General features: G+C 47.3%; 1 protein-coding gene across 1 annotated transcript; it reads right to left on the bottom strand.

Moving 5' to 3' along the window:
• Positions 1 to 3,755: 3,755 nt before the first annotated feature.
• On the bottom strand, positions 3,756 to 17,981 carry LOC144146084 (tripartite motif-containing protein 3-like). The gene is made up of 5 exons (XM_077678020.1): positions 17,801 to 17,981; positions 12,627 to 12,856; positions 10,953 to 11,255; positions 10,101 to 10,268; positions 3,756 to 9,288 (listed from the first exon to the last, which is right to left on the bottom strand). The coding sequence occupies exons 2-5, from the start codon at positions 12,810 to 12,812 to the stop codon at positions 7,876 to 7,878; spliced, it is 2,070 nt and encodes a 689-aa protein (XP_077534146.1). The 5' UTR covers positions 12,813 to 12,856; positions 17,801 to 17,981; the 3' UTR covers positions 3,756 to 7,875.
• Between the last annotated feature and the right edge of the window lie 1,919 nt (positions 17,982 to 19,900).

The raw sequence follows: 19,900 nt of genomic DNA on the forward strand, positions 1-19,900 counted from the left end.
TTCTGCTCGTATAAATTATATAGCACTGCTGCTTTGCGTGGCAAGACTGGGAAAAGGGCGCAACGGGCACGCCGACTTTCTTGATAGTGACTAAAGCTGCCACCAGAGCGCGCCACTGGTATTAAGTTCAGTTGAAACAGTTGCACAAAGTTTTGGGCTCTACAATAACTTGTCATACTTATGCAGGTGAGCCTAGTACCAATCTGCAGTCGAAAGACAAATTTAGGCAAATTTGCTGCCCCCCCCCCCCCCCCTCCATTTTTTTTTTCTTTCTGTTTAATACTGATGCAAGGGTGAGAAGTTGCAGGTTTTTGGTCCGAATTTCTAATATTTACTCTTGGGTCGGCATGCCCCAAGAGCCTCTCCAGATTGCCACGCAGTAATCACAAAAAATTGCCACAAACTACTACAAATCCAAAGATGGGCATTCCGTCGCGCGCGCACACGAAAAAGCTTGACTCAAAGAAAAGTAGAAAAATGAAAAAGAAAAGGCAAAAGCTGACGTAGAAAACGAGACGTGCCTGCATTAAATAACGGCACACATGAATCTGTCGAAATTGGCTGTGTCGTTCCGGCCCATTAAAAAAGAACAGAAAGGGGAGAAACAACAGGCATTGGCACCTAATTTGCCACGTTTAATTAAGCAATGGCAATTGTAACAAAGCAAACAAAAAATGCCAAGAGCTATGAATGTGGACAGTCCGTGCTGATGTCCCAAAAAAAAAAAGCACAAAAAGAAAACTAGGCAAAGGACCCTAAACATAAAATTATGATGCACGCAGAGTCCCCGTGGAAAGTACAGTCGGTGGATATAAGAATACATCGATAAATTTCATGGCGTTTCTTACGGAGACAATGGACAATAATATCGTAAACACGAAACCAGAGTGCAAGTGCACTAACCCTTTGTTGTTTTTTTTTTACTCATGTCTCGCCAAAAGCAAGCTTTACAAAGACAGCTTTCGCCAGAGAGCCAAATGTTTTTTTTCCATACCATAAATGGTGACAAGTAAACAACACAGCATTGTCAATCTCGGCTCTATGTGTAAGCACATGATTTAGAAGACTATTCCAATAATAATAACAACAACAGATACAATGCTTCGCAAACACAAAATGTCATGTTATACGCCACGCTAGTATCATTATTGGCAGCCCGCAAAGGCAAGAATCGTGTGAACGCTACTACAGAATCCATGTTGTGTGACTTCGTAGCGAAATGAGTATTCCAAAGGAACAAGAATAAAACAGCAGCGGTAATAAAATCGACTGGAATATAAAAACGATACATACCCCGCACCCTTGTAATTGTGTGGCGCAAGTCGCTCATAAAAAAAACTTGGCTTATTCCGTACGCAAGCTTAAAATCGCGGACGTCTTTGGCAAGGAAGTAATGCAGTTCATTGCGCAGTTTCTGCTAATACTGTGGAGTCACCAAAAAAAAAAACTCGAGCGATGCAGGGAAGTATAGTATGGTGCAAAGCTGTTTCAAAAAATGAAAAATCTGGAGAACAAAAGTGCCAGCTTAAACGGCAAACAACACGGCGTTTAAAGTGCATTTTCTCGCAAGTGACATCACAATGGTGGCGTCACTTAATGCACCAAAACAAAAAAAGAAAAACTGCATCTTATAGTGAATCAGCTCGGTAAAACATCTCTCCTCCCGTTCCCTGCCCACACTTTAATAATTGTAACAGCGCATTTATTGGGTCGCACATTCTGCAGGGCATGTGGGCTTGTGACAGACCAAACACAACTTTGAATCTTGGCGTGCAACCTACTTCGCCACCCCATTGTGCGGTTAAGTTTACATCGCTCCTAAAAGGCCAACTGCCGCAAAAATTTCAACCTCTCGAAAATGCCGTCTTCGTACAGTCTGACCTACAATATACAACGCCTGAAGTGGCAAGTGAATATCTGTGGTTTTAAAGATGGAACAGAGAAAAAGAGCAGCCATTAAGGTCGGGTGGAAGTGACGTCACCATTTTTTTTTTGCTTGGACCCAGTGGCCCTGGAAAAGGGCACAAGTGTAACGTGACTTTCAACAGCCCTGACGAGAGGCCTATAGATGTTGCCTGCACTTTTGCAGTCCTAGGCATGAGGTCTCGGAACATAAATTGTTTGAAGGAACACAAACAAGAGGGACTGGCATCTTGAAGTACCAGACATCAGTGTACTCCGCACTTATGCCTCGAAAGCCACCAGTTCCTGCCAAGGGTACCACTGTCGCTTAGAACTCGATCCTGTTGCAGTTTCGAAGGCAACAATCTCGTTTGTGGGTTGCAACAGGCATGAGAGAGAAAGAGAACTGTGGTACAGTTAAGGCCACGCACATTAGTCAAAATAATCTTGTGCTCAACATTCTGGCGGATTATCAACACCGACACCGAAGCACGATACAGGTTCCTGAGATTGGTACTTGTGACATTCTGTGCACGTTCAGTACAAGCCCTGCTTTAAAAAAATTCAGCTTAAGAATTGAGCTGTATGCAAACTTAGAAGCGTGAAGAAGCTCCCGGCACTTCACTGTGTTGGGCCGATCTAAAGAGACTGAGTACAAGAACATTCTCAAGTTCACTCTCCACTCCAAACGGTTATATAAATGCTCAATTGCGTGATTAATGCATCAAGCTGGTCCCTTTTTTTTGCACCCTCTGTCACTGCCAGTGTAGTGGGCAACCCCTCCGCTAATGTTGAAATTTTCTGCTGCTGTCAGCTTTCACAGAATAGTCTGTTGACAAACGCAAGAATCCGGTCATTTGATGTGAAACTTAAGGTAAAATGTTTAGAAGAGGCCACAAGGGCAGGCCGGTTTGCAGCTGACTAGAAGGCAAACGCAAGGAAGCGAGAGGAAATTCATGCGTCAGGCGGCCAGTCGTGTCAGGGGCCCTAAATGGGCAGTGCAGTATTGTTACAATTCTACCTTCATAAGCAATGTATCAAGTTTGAGCTGCTTGAATAGGCGATAGAAATTCATGCAGGACAGGTTGGAGAAGCGTATTACATAACAGCGCTGTATCAGATGACATGCAGAATTTGCGTGCATTACCGTTACCTCCGCCTAAGCTACGCATTATTAGTTTTAAACTTGCTCGTTGCGCCAATGCAAGTGCTCTCGAAAGAAAGGCTGCACTATAACCATAGTAAGTGTAACTTTGACGAGCCATAATGCAGGCATTAGTCAAACCAAAGTCATAGTCAAAAATAGTCAAACTGCTTAGTCCAACCAAAGTGAACGGAATGATAAAAAGAAGAGGGGCCAACGCGATAAAAGGAGAGAGTCCAGCAGTGCACACAGCAATAACGGCCCTCTTAAAAACGCACAAAAAGATGTGTGGGGGGGAAACAAAAACGCCATAACGATTAGGATCATCAGGCCTTTCTCAGTGAAATTGACTTCACCTAGAGGTGTTCAGATTCCTCTAAATAGCCTGGCTACAGAGAAGAGGACAGGCAGCTGTACACATTAATTCACGTCAAGCTTAGCATTGCTGCCTCGCAGTTCAACGCACTGCAAAACGCAGCACAGCAGGTGGCTCAAAAAGGGCAGCCGAGCAACAACCGCTGCCTTTTAGAAATGCGCGTTCCTGCTTCACAGAGCAAAGAAAGAATTTGTAAAAAAAAAAAAAAAAAAGCGTATTTCGCATTGTCGAAGACCTGTCTTGAGCTGCGTAGTTTTGTTTGCGCCAACCGATCACACGTCTCTTGTAAGCAGCTGCTTTGCCAAATAGAAGAGAAAAGGCCTCCCCCCCCCCCCCCCCCCCCCAGTCCGAAGGTAAGCGAAAGCAACACCTGTGCGCGCGTGGGTTGCGGACACGCTTTACAGCTGTTATGCTTGGTTGGCGTAGGTGTAGCGTGACAGCTAGTGAATTGAGGAGTGCAGGCAAGGAGCTGTCTTCTCGAAAAAAAGAGCGAGAGACCGACCAATCTGAGGACTGCTTTTTCTTACAGGCCCCCGTATAAGAGAATGGCTTCGGCCAGCTGTTTCAGCTGAGATTATTAAAAGTTCTCTCAAACAGAACTGGGGAGACTAAACTAACTGAGGCTGCTGTAAAACAGCGAAAAAAAAAAAACGAAATATACAAAAAAAAAACTGGGAATATTAAGGAAACTACACGAGCCTCGCAAAAACATTTCGACTGACTTTGCATACGCACGTTTTGAAAACTTCATAGTCATGGCCAGTCGCTTTTCTTTAAAACTAAGTGACTTTTTCATGTCTGAAACATGCCTCGCCAAATTTGGCCACTCAACATATCAGCATGTCCACTTATACACGTGACCAACGGGACGGGACAAGCCTTGGATTACAAAAAGCTGTGCGCCGGTGTTTTTAGGGGCAAAAACATTCATTGAAACTTTTAGAAAAATAAGCAGCCTGCAACACTGAGTGGAGTAGGTCATTTAAAAAAAAAACACTCCTAGATATGCATTTATACTACCAATAGATTTTAATTATAACTTTTTTTTAGGTATATTTAGGCAATCATACAATCTCAGCTGGTAGTCATGGCACTCCTGTTTCATTTTGTAGCGCATTTCTACAAACCTCATGATATGATGCATGGCAACCATAGCAAAAGCATTTTAACTATTTACCCCTACATTTACACACCTCCTGGCATGATCAATAATGCAGTTTGATTTTACTAGTTTTACAGGTGATTTGCCAGATTTTTAATTCAGTCAAGCTTACAATCTTGCAGCGCTGACAAAATAGGAAGAAATTACGAAATCGAACAGCCCCACAAAGTTTGATGAAACACAGATCCGACATCCCACACATTTCTTGATGGACAATAGTTTCCTGAATCAAAAACATTCAGGTCAGCCAGGTAGGCAACTGAACCATGCAGTTAATACAATTATGTGCTCCTCAGTTATGTCCCATTTATCTGCATCATGCCTATCAAAGTATACCCATCACAAGATCTCGAGAGACATTTTGTTATCTTTTTACAACATTGTTGAGGACACAATTTACACATTCTTTGCACATTTATGAATGCACATCAGTTTTGATAAACAATGTTCATTGCTTATTTTGGGCTTCCTGCCGAAATACAAAACAAGTTTGACAGCTCCTGTTTAACGTTGGAATTGTTAAGACACCTTCGCAAGTTTACGGCACTGCAGAAAGCCAAAAGGGCACGTTATGCAGAGAGGATTGTCTTCAATTCATTTAGCCAGCTAAAGCGGTTAGTTTGTTTTCCAGTTGCCGCTTTCTTGGCTGATCATCCTGACTTGATTCCCAACCATGTTAATGCAACAGCAGCTTAGATTCTAAGGTGGTCCCAGAAAGCTTCCAGCCAGACACCAGCGAAATGTTGAGCCCCATACACAAGTCACCACGCAATGGCTCTATCTTTTTGTCTACTCCAAACCAACACAAGAAAGGGGGAAAGAAAGTTCATATGCTTTGTCTGACTAGGAAACTGCAAAAATTAAATTCCTATCGTTTGTCACAAAACAGCTTGCAGAGATTGTCCCGCTGCCTGGAGCAGGCTTTGGTAGCTGTGAGGCTGTGGTAGTTACGATGGTACTGCGAACGTTGAAAAAAATCAGGTCTGTCTACACTGCTCTATCATTTGTACCCAACTTTTGCACGAAGCTTGCGTTTTAGTCTAGTTTAACACCACGATCCGCACCCATGCTTACCTTGTTAATTTAGAGTCGAATAAAAATTATTTCAACCTCGAAGCCAGTTTCTGTAAAGAACCATCTTCCTGAGTAATCTTTTGAAACAGCAACACCATATATAATGCTAGAACAAGACACTTTGCCGTCGATTAGGTTGGCCACAAGAATTTCATTTCGGTTCTGATGGAAGGTGGCACCATTTCGACACACAGCAAAAATGGCCATTTTGAACACTGAATCCAAAAGTTGCTTATTTGGTTACGAAATAAAAAAAATGGTTGCTGATCCCACCAAAAAAAATATATACATATATACAGTTGAACCTTGTTATAAGAGACATGGATGTAAGAGACAAATGGGTATAAGAGACACTATTCACCCACATGGTTGGCTGCCCTATCTTTCCCATTAAATTGACCTCTTTTATAACAGAAATCGGATGTAGAAAATTGGTTATAAGGGACAAGTCATTCTTGAACTTTAATCGATAGTCTCGCTTGTAACAGACATTTTAACTTCAGATGCAGTGCCACCAGTCACTAATTGCAGTTGCTTCCATTGTGGAAACACAGGGGGATGCCTGCAGTCACTATTTATTATGACTTCAGCAAACACACAGTGGTTCAGGCAGCTATGAAAGGACAACGAGAAGCCCTGCCAATGTAAATGCAACTTACAGAAGTGGTTGAAGCTTACTGCCATCCATTGGATGGAGCGTGATCGCACATGCGGGCTCTCCCACTCGCGTAGCTCCCAATCAAGAAGCATCGCAGATGTTGAGTCCTGCAGGCGTAATGAATAGCCTGAGCACAGAGCGGAAGAAGCTGTGCGCCCTGGCTATTCATCAGGCTTGTGAACTCAACATCTACGATTCATCTTCCACAAACAGTGAAAGGAAAAAAGCTTGTAGAATCGGTTGTAAAAAACAGTGTAAATACAGTCATGAAGCAAATAAAGATTCATAACTGTTTCATAAATTGTGGGGGTCAAACATGAATTAGAATGAATCTTTTGCAACATGTTGTAGCATTCTTTAGAGATTATTTTAGTCATACGGTGCCCACATTGAAATGGAGTCTGATTAGTGAGTGAAAACATGGTTCCCTGCTTATAAGACATCTCGTATAAGAGACAAACTTCTCCCCGGTACGTGTCTCTTATAAAGGGGTTCAACTGTAGACCATAAAACACTAGCTTTGTGCAAAATTTCAACATGAATGAGCAAGACATTCGGACAGATTTTAGATTTTTTTTTAAAACATTCATAACGGCGTTGCAACATCTCATACAATACAAAAAGCAACCCATTGCCATAAAATATTCCTATATATTCATTGACCTTTTTCAACCTCTGTGGTAGTTTTCACACTTTGACGTACCCACAATAGTAAGCTATAAGCTGCGAGTCAATAGTGACATTAGCTTGCACATACAAGAGTAATCAGTGTGACCATTTGCTTTTAAAATAAAACAAACATTCCATCATCAGCAGCCCACGTAGCTTTACCAGCGTGTGCAGTGGAAACAACGTAGTCGAGCAGCCAAGCTTTACAAGACTGCCTAGACGAGGCGGTCACGGCAAATCAGTCACCGATGAACGTCCCAGTCGTCAGGCACTTGCTTGGAAGTGACAAGAACACTACATTTTGCTCCCAACTTTCTACTGCTCAGTGGTCCAGTGTTGCTTGCTAAGAGCAAGTCCTTGTTCCCAAGATAGCACTACGAGTGCCAACCTGCTACTATCAGAACGGGAAAATTGTGCGTGACCAGAACTCTTAACGTGCATCCACAAGGGCACTACTAAGGGGAGAACTTTGATGTTTGCATTCTACTGTTTTCACTCCAACACTCAAGTTGTTGACGCATGCACCACACCAGGTTACTGCACTATGCAATCACCATGCAGCAAAGCCTTTTGTGGATTATGAATTTTGTTTTGTCAGTAAGGCCAGCTAGAAGAGGGTGTACATAACTCGCTAATGTTATTGTCTACTCCAGGAAGGTCTAACGCACGTGTGACTCATTTTCTACAAGTGCGTATCCGTTGCAATTAGTACGCTAAAGCCGTCTACACACACTACCCTACCAGCACAGCGTTATGGCAAGCTACAACGGCAACGACTCAGAAAAATAGAGTGCACTCGAAAGGGGCGCAAAGTGTCACAGAGGCGCAGACACTTCCGCAATGACTAGCATGTGTGACGCTTGGGGCAACTGCCGAACGGGACCGGGTCCTCACTTGTACCGGTACTTCTTGACGCAGTCATTGCCCAGGTCCACGACGACGGCATGACCGCTCGGCAGCGCGGTTATGCCGAGAGGCCGACCCAGCCGGCTCCCTCGGCTTTCCACCGTGAAGGCGACGCGGCCACCCACCTGGTCAAAGACGAGGACGTTGTTCTTGCAGCGGTCGGAGCGAGTGGCCAGCACGGCGCCCTGCGCATCAACGCACACTCCCCCAAATCGACCCTTCCCCCTGCCCTCGGCGAACATCACCGACACGCGCTTGCTGGCGCGCGAGTCCAACACGTGAATCGTCGAGTCTGCCACGAGGACCGAGTCATCCGGAGCCACTGCGACGGCGCTTGGGTTGAAGCTGGCCGGCAGGGGAAGCGCCAGCGCTTTCCCGTCGACCTTTTTCAAGAGGGCGCCGTCCTGGTCGAAGACGAAGAGGCAGCGCTGCCCGCTGTCCACGACGAATACCTCGCCCCGGGAGTTAACCGCAACGGCCGTCGGTTCTTGCAGGTCAGCGTGCGTGAAGCTTCGCACAACAGTGCCATCCGAGGCGAACTCCGTCACACGGCGAGTCCTCCAGTTGCACGCGACCAGGGTGGATGCTGAAGGCGAGACGGCGAGTCCCGTGCCACCGCGCTCCTCGACGCCGACCCCCGCGAGGTCGCGGACGTACCTGAGCTCCGGGGTGAGCACTTTGACCCGACAGTTGCCCGTGTCCAGCACGTAGAGCAGCCCCTCCGGTCCGCACACAACAGCCACGGGCTGGAGGAAGTTCTCGGTGCCGTCGCCGCGCCGACCGAAGACGGCGTCCGGGTCGATGTTGTCGGTGGCGGCAAATTCAAATGGGCTTCCTGGCAAAGGCCGGCCCAGCACCGATACGGCGAGGCGATAGCGACCGACTTGGGGCGGGTGGAACGTCACGGCGTACTCGCCGGTGCCACGGTCTACGACTGCAACCGGCACCTGCTCCTGCCAGTCCTCCACCTCATCGTTGCAGGCCACGAGCGTCGCGACGACCGGGTCCCCACCAACCATTTGTGGCTGACCGTCGCAGTCGTAGGTACGCAGCAAAGCACACGCTCCGACGTAAGCCGGGCAGTCCTTGACGTTGATGGTGCACAGGGGCGGGAAAGTGCGGCTCGTCTCGAGCTTTCCGAAGATCTTGAGTGCACGGGTGATGTCTTCGAGGGCAGAGTTGTGCACGCACTCGAAGTGGAGGTAGCAGTTCTCGCGGGGCTGGGCCAGGTGATCGAGGGAGCCCATCTTGACGTCCAGGTCGGAGATCCTCTTGGTGATGTTTCGGACGTCGAGTTGGCTCTCGGTTGCGCAGCAGTCCTGGTCCAGTTGGGACCGCTCCTTTTGGATCACCTTCAGCTGTTCCTCGAGGGCCTCCTTCTTGCGGTCCCACAGGGCCTGCAAGCAAGTACGAGAGAAATGAGAAACGCTCAGCATAGCTTTTGCATATACAGTAGCCGACCAATTTTTCCGACCTGGAGGGGAACGCAAAATAGTCCGAAAAAAGGAGCTGTCAGAAAAATCTGTGAGTCATTACTCCTATGGGACAACTGGCAGTTTCACGGGAAAATCCAGCAAGCCTGAATTTTAGGAGTCTGAAAAAACGGTCAGCTACTGTAGCTTCTTGCTGAGTACACCACATAGGTTAACTACACTCATTTCCTACCAGCGTACCAAGTATATGGCTGACTACACATCCACGGACATACTTCTTGCCATGCTGTTGCTTTTAGACATGAAATGCCTTTAGCATTACTCAACGCAGATTCACATTCTTGTGCATGGACGCCTTTAGTGCAAATGCGGAAAGCAAAACACACCGTTCAGTGCTGGGGGATCAAAACCATGCCCCCACTGGTCCTGAAAGGAGGAATCATAGCCACTCCACCAAGAACACTGCTTTAGTACGGTAAATACAACTCTGGGGTTTTACGCACACGTTTCACTAGATGCAATAAAATCCAAAAGGTGAGAAAATCCCAATAATTTGTGGTTCGAACCAGAAATTATTGGGATTTTCTCACCTTTTGGATTTTATTGCAGAGGAATTGTGCGATCGCACAATTCCTCTTGACAGAAATCAGTCACATCAAGAACACATGCTGTCAACGCTGTGTTTGGCTGTCCCCTGTCTTGTTTTCGTCCCGTTGTATGTACTTTTTGTAAATGTATAAATGGTGAGCCACAAGAGTGTGTGAAAAGTTGGGCACCTGCAGTGTGGCCAGCAGGGACTTGCGCCTCTGCTCCAGCAGATCCTGGATTTCCCGGAAGGAGGCCTCCACCTGGTCCGTCACTTCCTCTGCCGCAGCGTCCAGTCTCGTGATCTCAGCACTCACAGCGTCCGCAGCAGCGTCCAGCTTGCTGAGGCATAGCTGAGACTGCAATAGCCGCCAACAAAGGGATAAAGAAGCTGAGAATGGTGGACAGGGTTAAAACCGGCCGTTAAGTAGGGATTATATGTCGGACCTAAACTAAGCAAACGGCAATAATTACCCAATACATGCAAGCTTGAAGGATACACACATGCGTTCTATGTTTAAATAGTTTAGCCACTGCATATATGCTTGCCTAAAGGTGGCACCACCCCCGAGTTCACTGCCCAAAATTTTAAAAGAAAAAGTGCCCCTTGGTGTGAGGGGCAGAAATTAGGGCAGCCTCATAAAAGAAGGAAGGGAAATTCTCCTGACAGGCACGGGCGTTCCTTCCCCCCTGTTCGAGGAGTGGCACAAGAAATGGGATTACACAGTTCAGCTGGTGTCACGTCAGATGGAGATGCACATGCGGGCACAGACATGCACTAAATATTCCTGATGAGCAGCCCAGTAATACCACTGGCATTAAAAAATCAAAACAACAACAACACTGCACCAAGGAAGAGCAGTCACGTTACTGCATTCTTACTCGACCTTTCTCTGCTTTAGTCGCAGAAGAGACACGCTTATAACCGTGGACCAACTACCCTCTAGTAGACATTCTCTCACCCAACGACTCTGCGCAAAAATCAGCTGCCCTTGAAAAGAAGAGGGAAGAGGACGGGTCCCTGGGGCACACCGCCCACCCACCTTGTAGAGCAGTATCTCGGACATGCGCTTGACGGCGATGGAGAAGGGCACGACGGTGTGGCCGGGGTCGGCATGTGCGGGTGCCTCGAGGCAGGCGGCACAGAAGACCTGGTCGCAGTGCTCGCAGAAGAGCAGCTCGGCCCCGGCCGGGTGGAGGGCGCACTTGGGCACAACCTCGCGCCGCCGGCTGGCCACCAGGTCCAGCAGCTGGTTCACCAGGAAGCTGGGTGGCAGGGCACCCACCCCGGGCTCCGGCAGGGGCACTGCCTCCCGGCAGATGGGGCACCGAAGGGTGCCCTCGTGCTGCAGGTGTCAGGGACAAGGTAGGGAGGAGGAGGGCAACGTTTAATTTGAAAGAAGAAAAAAGGATGATGACGTTACAAGTACAGCCTTTGCCAAAAGTTTCTGGGCCATGCTAAGTTAATTAGGCAGTCACAGCAGTCAGTGGTGTACACAGGTTTTTGTTTCAAAAGGAGCCAAATGCCCCCCTCCGCTTCCCACCAAGAAAAAGATGCTGGGGGGTGGGGGACATATAAAGGCGGAAAAAAGTAAAAACAAAACAAAGCAAAAACAAACCAGAAAAAAATTCAAAACAAAAATTGGGAATTCATAGGACATACAGTAAAGCCTGCTTATATCGAACAGCGCGAGGATTGTAAAATAGTTCGATATAGCAAAAATTCAATATAGCAAGTGAAGCAAAAAAAAAAAAAAAAACTTATATGAGAGCAATCTTGCCGACGGAGTCACAAGCTAACGCTGAGCTCTTACCACCCTGCAGTTCAGTATTGATACAACACTTTCTTGGAAAGAAAACATTAACTTATTGGGGCGGAAGAACTGCGTGAGTGTAGCCTGCTTCTTGAAGTACACCGTGTTGCTGGTGACTGCTTGCTCCATGATATCTGAACAGTCGACAAGCACAAGACCGCTGCCCTCAATGGCACTGCAGTATCGCCGTAGCAGGGCCACGGCAGCGACGGCTTCGCTCGTGCTCGGAAGCGGTACGGAGTCCTCGGCGTCTTCGACAGAGCAGAGACAAGCATGGATACAAGCGCCCAATGTGGTGCTTTCTGCTCCAACGACATGCATGCGTGGAGCTGGTCCACTCTGCCACGGCCGGTTTGGAGGCGCCCAAGCTCGCGCGGGAGTCACAAGTGACACCCGTGCCACCGCTGCGCGCCGATGTATTGCGGGAAAACCCACCGCATGCCTAAGGAGAGCGAAAAATCCCGCGCGGGAGAGTTCGATATATCCATTGTGAGCAAAATCGCGTTCGATATAAAAAGTTTTAAATGCATGCAATTTTTACCAGAATTACACAAGGGTTCGATATAGGCAATAATTCGATATATCCGTGTTCGATATAAGCGGGCTTTACTGTACTCTCATTAACCTTCTGTTTATATTTTTTCAGGGGCATTGCAAAATGGCCAATGGTTGGGTTGAGAGAAAACGTCGAACTCGCATAAATTTCATGGGTGCGTCACTCGCGACAGAAAAATAGTTATCAGTAGTCATTACTGGACAATAGGCAGAATAAATGCTTGCCGCTCAAAATAAAAGTTCCCCCTTTCTCGCTCCCCCCTTCTTAACCCAGAATTTCGCAGCGGGCCGCGGTGCCTACCATTGCCTCCCCCCACCTCCGAGTTGTTTATAAACAGCAAGTCCCACCTGCGAGCGGGCGGCGGCAGCGAGGCGCTCGAGGCAGCTGCGGCAGACGGTGTGTGAGCAGGAGAGCAGTTTGGGGCTGCGCTCCTGGCCATCGTAGGTGCACAGGCAGGTGCTGCACGTCAGGAAGTTCTCGCTGAAGTCCTCGTAGTTGAGCGACACCGTCTCCACCAGCGTCGACGACGTCATCCTGATAGTCGGGTGCTGCTGCCACCGCGGCTGCCTCCCCCGCACTGCAACACAGTTGTGCCACTCGCATAAGCGACACGCTGTCTCCCGCTGGCACACTTCTATCTTTTCAGAGGCACAGAGCACTGGTACAGTCCACCATCTAGTTAGTCATGCATTGAACACGTTCTTTCAACCCTCTGCTAAAGCAGCCTACCTAACTGGTCCATGCTGTCAAGGGACTGCTTGCATGCTGACAAACAAGGCCCAAGTCCTAGCCGCTTTACTGCTTTCTTTACAACAGGCATGTCATCGGTGAGCACGTGAAGCATTCATGCTGCCCCCCCCCCCCCCCCCTCCCCCCCTTCCCCCCCCCCCACTCCACCCATACATACAAAGAGGGTCTGCAGTGATCTGCGTGTGCTTACACATGAAAGACACCTATCACAACACTGCTCACGCCATTCCAGCTGAATGAAACACACCAGCTAGCTTTTGAGTGCGAAAAATTTGTCCACGCGGACGATGTGTGGAAATCAAAGCAAATACAACTTCGCTGTAAAAAATTGTCTGCATACATGCATCTCCCAACTTTTGGACTATGCCAAAAATGTAAACTGGTGTATCCAAAGGTCGATACATGTTTATGCGATATTATGCAAGTGGCTGTGCACTTCTAAGTTCCCCCAAACCGGCAGTCAATTTAATTCCACAATGTAGCAAAAGAAAAATGCTAAGAAAAAATCGCGACAACTGGTTGGATGTTCTGTTCTGGGACTAGCAGTCAGCCGATTTTTGTAATACTGTAAGCTGCATTGGTGTTTATTTGCTTTTGTAAAGGGGTCAGGGCTTATAAAGCATAACGAGGAACCACGAAGGCAGCCTACAACTTACCTCTGTCAAAAGACTGCCATGACTGGATAACACATGTCAAACTGCGTTTAATTAGGCTACATAATCAAGCTTTTTTTTGTGTGTATGAATGGATAAAACGTTTATTTTTCGTCTCAGCTGGGGTAGACTGGTACTAAAGGCACCGATGGACTGATAGAGGTCCTCAGCCCCCTACACGCGCCGTCAGCAGCTGCACCTTGAGCAAAATTTTCACTGGAAATTTTCACTAGACAGTACACCTGTTGATTTATATGATCTGAATAGAGAAAATTGCTACTACAAATGGGGGAACAAGTAAAAAATAAAAAAAAAACAATCAGCCAGAAAGAGAATAGAGGAAAAGAGGTGTGCGAAAGAAACACAAATGGTATGACAAAAATATTCACAGAGAACTGCAAGTTATCAATAAAAACACATACACTTATACATATGCAAGCAAAGGAAAAAGGCAAGTAGAAGAAAGGGCACCGGACGAATGATGTCACCAGGTGGCATGTGCAGACTGGCTGATGCCATTAAAGGTATATGAATTTGAGGGGATTGCAAGCTTCCAACTTGAAATCCTCCAAACTGAAATTGACATCGTCTTATAGCTATACGGCAACTAAGCAATAACGTTGGTGCAAAAAAATTACAGGAAACTGGTATCAACTCTGTGCCGAAGATCGTGGTTCGATCTCTGCGTCGGTCCTATAATTTAGAAAATGCAATGAAAGAACTCCAGACTGATTGCTATTATATCCCCTGGCACTAACCAGCAGCTGCCCCGCATCAAAAAAGATTAGGAGCTCCTAGTTTACTTTCCCAACAGTGCAATGGCATGACAATTGAAACATCAGCAACCCTGGTCACCCGTTTTTCTCACTGGAAACTGAAAGGTCAGGCAGACCCACACTGCACACATGCAGCCAAATATAAGCTTGAGCTTCAATGCTCAATGTTCAAGGTGAAATGTTCAAAGCAATTTACGGTGCTAGTCGGATTTCTGGATTCTGATAACTATGTCATAAAGCTGGCACATAACCTACAGCCCGTCCATTTTTTGTGTGCTTCTCTGAGTATAGCCTGGAAGCTTCTGCAACATAATAACTGAGGGACCTGGTACGTAATTTAAAATCCATTCCATCAGGCACAAATTCCCCTGCAATGTGGAGTTCCTTCCTGCTACACAAACAGCAAGACATCAACTGCCCGACCTTTTGAATAAACTAAAATTATATGCAGTCTTCGTGGTCCTTTTAGAGACACACCTGTCTGCTAATATAGCCATATATAATGATCATCAGCTGGTTTAAGTCCACTGCACAATACATTGCCTTTCCCGGGGACCTCCAACTGCTCCCGTGCTGTCCATTACCATTTTTTGCAACCAAATTTCCTTATCTCATCCTCCCACTGAATTATTAGCATTTTACTACTTTTGACCCCATCTTCAGGTAGTCACCATGTTACCCTGGTGGTCTACTGGTTGTCAGATCTCCGTTACACGTCCAGTCCCACTCAACTTCTTTCTTGTAGTTTGAGCGGCAACGACTTCCACCCAAGATTGGTCCTTAACTCAAGACGCTCACTTCCTACTTTAAGCGTTACTGCGATCATTCTTCTAGCCGTTAGTCTTTCCAACCTAATTTCCCTTTCACAGTGCTTAGCAAGTCACCAAGTTTCTGCCTCACAAGACATCAGGAGTACACATTTGTCACATGCCTTTCTTTTTGGTGACAGAGGTAGCCTATTACTCACTACTTCTGAGTGTTTGCCGAAAGTTCTCCAGTTCATAGTAATTCCACGCCTGATTTTCTTTTCGTGGTTTGAATTAGAACTCTTCACAACTGGCCTAAGACCTACCAAAGATCCACGTTCATCATTTAACATTAGTTTTGGCTCATTGATATTCATCTTTGATCCCTTGATAAGGCTTTCTGAGTACAGTTCCTGAAGCACCCTTCGTACGCGTTCTCTTTAATCGGTGGACAAGATGCCGTCTGTAAACTTAAAAAAGCTTCCCACTCTTCTTATGAAACGCTTTCATGTCCGTACATCCGTTGTTACATTCTCCACATGTATATTTCCTCTACACCCTGTTCTCTAAATGCTTGCATCACTGTAGCGGTTTCTACTAAACCAAAGGCTTTTTCGTAATCTATAGATGCCACGCTTTGAGGTTTATATCCTACACATTCCTCCATCCCTGCATCTCTACTGATTCAAAGGCTTTTTTGCAATCGAAGAGGTTCATCATTATATCCTACAGATTTCTCCATCACTATGTCGATGACATGACTGTAATCCATTGTTCAGTAGCCTTTCGTAATACAGCACCTCTTCCCTTGGTTGCTCAAAATCTATAGAGTCACTGATATGGTCGACCAATATCCGGTAAACACTTGACAGTAGTTCAGCAAAGCAATCTGACGGGGTAGTTGGTCTGACATGATGGAAATAAAATTGCACTAAAAGGACAGGATGAACAGACGTGCATATCAGTGTATACATAAAGCACCGACATAAATAGCGTACAGCGTAAGCGCTGACGAAGTAAACAAAGTTGGCAATTAGAGGCCCAATCACCGTGAAAATATTGCCACTGGGAAAAAATAACAACAACCTTGTCGCGATTAGAGCTTATACAGGCGAGTCTGACCATCGAGCACGAGCCCGGGAGAAACGGATCATCATCCCATCTGTCGCCGTCCGAGCGCGCGCCGACGAAACGCACAATCTGGCGCCGATCCAGTCGGGAACCGTCGGGAGAACACCCCCCACTCGCGTGTGCGTCTGCACGCGCGATGCGCGCTAGACCGAACCCATCGGCCGGCGCCGCCAAGTTTCTTGCGAAATCCAAGCGGGCACCTAGCTAGCGTCATCACGCGCGCCCGAACAGCTGTGCCGCGCCGCTTATTGCTGATCGCGCGAGCACCCTTTGCACGCGGAAATGGGTCAGCAGCATGCTCTCCTCGGCTGAGCCAATTTTAAACGCCGCATCCACCGCGGCCAACGTGCTCCATCGAGACGACTGAAAAACCAACATTCGCCGCGGCGCGATTTTATCAACACCGCGCGCGCCACAAAAGCGAACTCGCTGTGCGCCTAATCTCTTCAGGAAAAGAATTGCCGTCCCATCAGCGTGCGCGGTCGGGTGACAGAGGACAACGCGTTGCGTATGTACCGGTTTGGGAGACGCGCGAAATGAAAATGGTCAGCGCTCGTCGAGATACGGCTCTCAACGAGACAGCGGTCAGCTAAACACTGCCCATAGCGATCAAGTGGTGGGGGTTTGCACTTACGCAAGCGCACTACGCGGGCACTTCACCCAAAAAGCAGTTCGAGCCGAGGAGGCAGCTGCTCGTCCTCACTTCGGAAAGCCCTATTTGGAGCCTTCTATAAATGAAGCACCGAGCGCGGCACCGTCGTCGTGCGCGTTTTCTTGGCGATTTTTGTTCGCGCACTTTCCGCGCGACGCGTCAAAACCAGCTTCGGGAAGCGCGGTGCCCTCTGGAGCAGGATATCTCACACGCCAACCTGCTCCGGGCGGCGGTGGAAAGCGACAAAAATCCATTGTTCACACCCGTAGCACGCTTCAACGAACATCGCGCCGACGGATCTATGCGTGCATACGGGATAGCCGCTTCTCGCGGCTTGCTTTCACAGTGCCTTGTCGCTTCCAACTAGCAGTCGCTGCGGAAGCGCCTCGACGATCGACAGCCACTGCGTGCACCGCCTCGTAAACGTTCGAAACCACCACGCAGGACGTCACCGAAAGCGGCGCCGGAAATAAGCAATCACAACAAAAAACGCTTCCCGACCGCGAGCACCACAAAACGATTGCAGTACAGCCGCACTCTGAAACAGGGACGTTGCTACTAGACAAAGAAAGAGCCGAAAGGCTTGAAACTTCTCAGATCGGTTCGGAGAGAGTCAGCGTTCCAAACGGTCTGCAATTCGACGGTATCGCACACGCATACATCGTGCACGCATCATTACACAGCCACGTACTACTACAACGGCGCTTGATCGATCTGGCCCGTCCCCGCTACACTAGCCTTTCATTCGAACGGCGGTTCTTTTTCTGTCGTGAAATACGCAACGGAGAACTCTGCGAGGCCAGGGTCACTCACCCAATCGTCCCGTCGGTTACGCGATGAGGCCGAGCGGCTTCGCCGCGAGTCCCATAACAACAGCTGCAGCTGTTTCGAGGGCCCCTACGAGCCTACCTACTGCGACATCGACTGGTCGGCCTCCACCGCGCGCTCTGACGTAGTTTCGAAATCGGCCGCCGCTGCCGTCAGCATCGCTTGCTGTTGTGAGGTGCTGCCGCCGCCACCTGCGCGCTGGGCTGCATGGAATAACGCGCGTTTTCCTTGCGCAGATGCCATTCAAGTAGAAAACGAGCATCCTTTATTGGGTAAAAACGAGGGGACGTAAGCAATGACGCAAGGTGTACATCGTTGCGCTCTCAAATGATTTGCTTTTGTTTAGATGCCTCAAGAATATGCGCGCGCGTTCGCGTTAATTCGTCGAAACTTCTGACATTTTTTTTTAGGATTTTGTTCGTTTGAACATTGGTTTGAACGTAATGCGCGCTTAAATAATTCTTTGAACTCAACTCACGCTTCACGAGTAGGTCGAACGGGTGCCACTTCTATTCAAATTATTTAGTAGAAACAAGGTTGGCTTCTCTGCATGGCTTCCTAGCGCTGCATCGTAAACAGAAATAAGGAACGGATGCAGGCTAGCGAAACTTTAGGCAGCGCTTTCGACGGGACAAAGAAAAAAAACGACAAAATACCGTACTCTGTTTTCTCTTCTTCAAGGTACTATGTTTTGTCTCCTTCTTTTTCTTCGTCACGTCAAAAGCATTGTTTACGTTTTGTGAAGGCGAGGGCCCAACAAATCATCTGCTAGTCAACTTTTTCCACGAAGAAAGTGCCATAAACTTTTTGAGAATTAAGAGTTTTTCGCACAAACATATATTACGCGAATCGCAGCTTATATATAACAATTCGTAACGATCGACGACGTTGCAATGGTAATTACTATTCATAAAATGGCAAAACAGATCATATGCCATGCCATATGATTGGCCAACATGTTTGTGGAGCTCAGAAGGTCATCACAGGGAGTGAAGGTCAACCTTTAGAGCCAGAAAATACAGATCAGTGAGAGAAACAAGTTCACAACGTTCCTTCTTGTTTATTCTCTCTCTCTCCTTCTATTTTCTCCTCTCCACATTTTCTTCCCCTTATCTTTTTTCTCTGTCTTCACTTTCTTCTTCAACCCCTCACTTGTTGGCTAAATTCTCCTTGTGCAGAGCAGCCAACAATTTTCATTCTCTCCTTTGAGTATGGCACATTCCTAGGGATTGGCCAAGATTTTTTCTTACTTCAATTTCCTCTTCATTCCTTCTTCTTTTTTATGAGCGTTTATTTTGCCACAGGGCATATATATGAGGGTATGAGTTAATGATGAAAGGTGATTAGATGGACATGAAAATGTTCGCTTCGTGGATGAAGTGAAGGAGTGAACGATGATGGCGCGTATCCATGCGGCATACGTGGAGGCGTCGCCCGTCGCGGCAAGGTGCCGCAGTCTCGTCGGCCTCAAGGTGAGGCAGGACCACAGCAAGTGGTGGAGGTCGGCGATCGCGTCACTGCGGTGGCAAAATGGGCAACCAGGGTTTGTAAAGGAATCTCGGTATTGAGGCCATTGGCTGGTCACGGCGGGAGTTAAGGCCACCCCCACGTGGATCCTCCTAAGCGCAACCTCCTTGGCATGGGTAAGATGTTCCCTGATTCTTCCCCTACTTTGCTCCAACGGTGGCACATATACTCACCGACAGAAATTGACACACTGTACGTCTGGCATTTTTGAACGTCAAATAAATTGGGCATTAATCGAGACCAGACATGCTAGCTAAGTAAAAAAACGAAAAATAAAACACCTGCCATTTGAAGAAAAATTGATTTTTCTTTTTGATGCTGTCACTCCCAAGCGAGAGTACAAAGATCGACTACCGGATCCTTTCTGGATCCTTTCTGGAGTACGCAGTAACACTCCAGAAAAATGTTTTCTGTATGCCAATGAAAACTCCTTTGCCTTGAGCTAAAATTGCTAAAACTAAACTATGCGTCAGCAATTCTATGGTTACGTACTATAACTTCTCAGTTCTAGCTGCCTCCCCCTACTCAGATTAGAGAAATTTTTAAAGGCAATTGGAA

Source organism: Haemaphysalis longicornis, unplaced genomic scaffold (assembly GCF_048455015.1).
Source record: "Haemaphysalis longicornis isolate Haplotype H1 unplaced genomic scaffold, Haemaphysalis longicornis Haplotype H1 scaffold_7, whole genome shotgun sequence".
Lineage (NCBI taxonomy): Eukaryota > Metazoa > Arthropoda > Arachnida > Ixodida > Ixodidae > Haemaphysalis > Haemaphysalis longicornis.

Coding starts and splice junctions, on each gene's coding strand:
- LOC144146084 (XM_077678020.1), bottom strand. CDS start 12,812: ATGACGTCGTCGACGCTGGTGGAGACGGTGTCGCTCAACTACGAGGAC. Junction 11,256..12,626: donor CTGCCGCCGCCCGCTCGCAG/GTGGGACTTGCT, acceptor TGACACCTGCAG/CACGAGGGCACCCTTCGGTG. Junction 10,269..10,952: donor CCGAGATACTGCTCTACAAG/GTGGGTGGGCGG, acceptor CGGCTATTGCAG/TCTCAGCTATGCCTCAGCAA.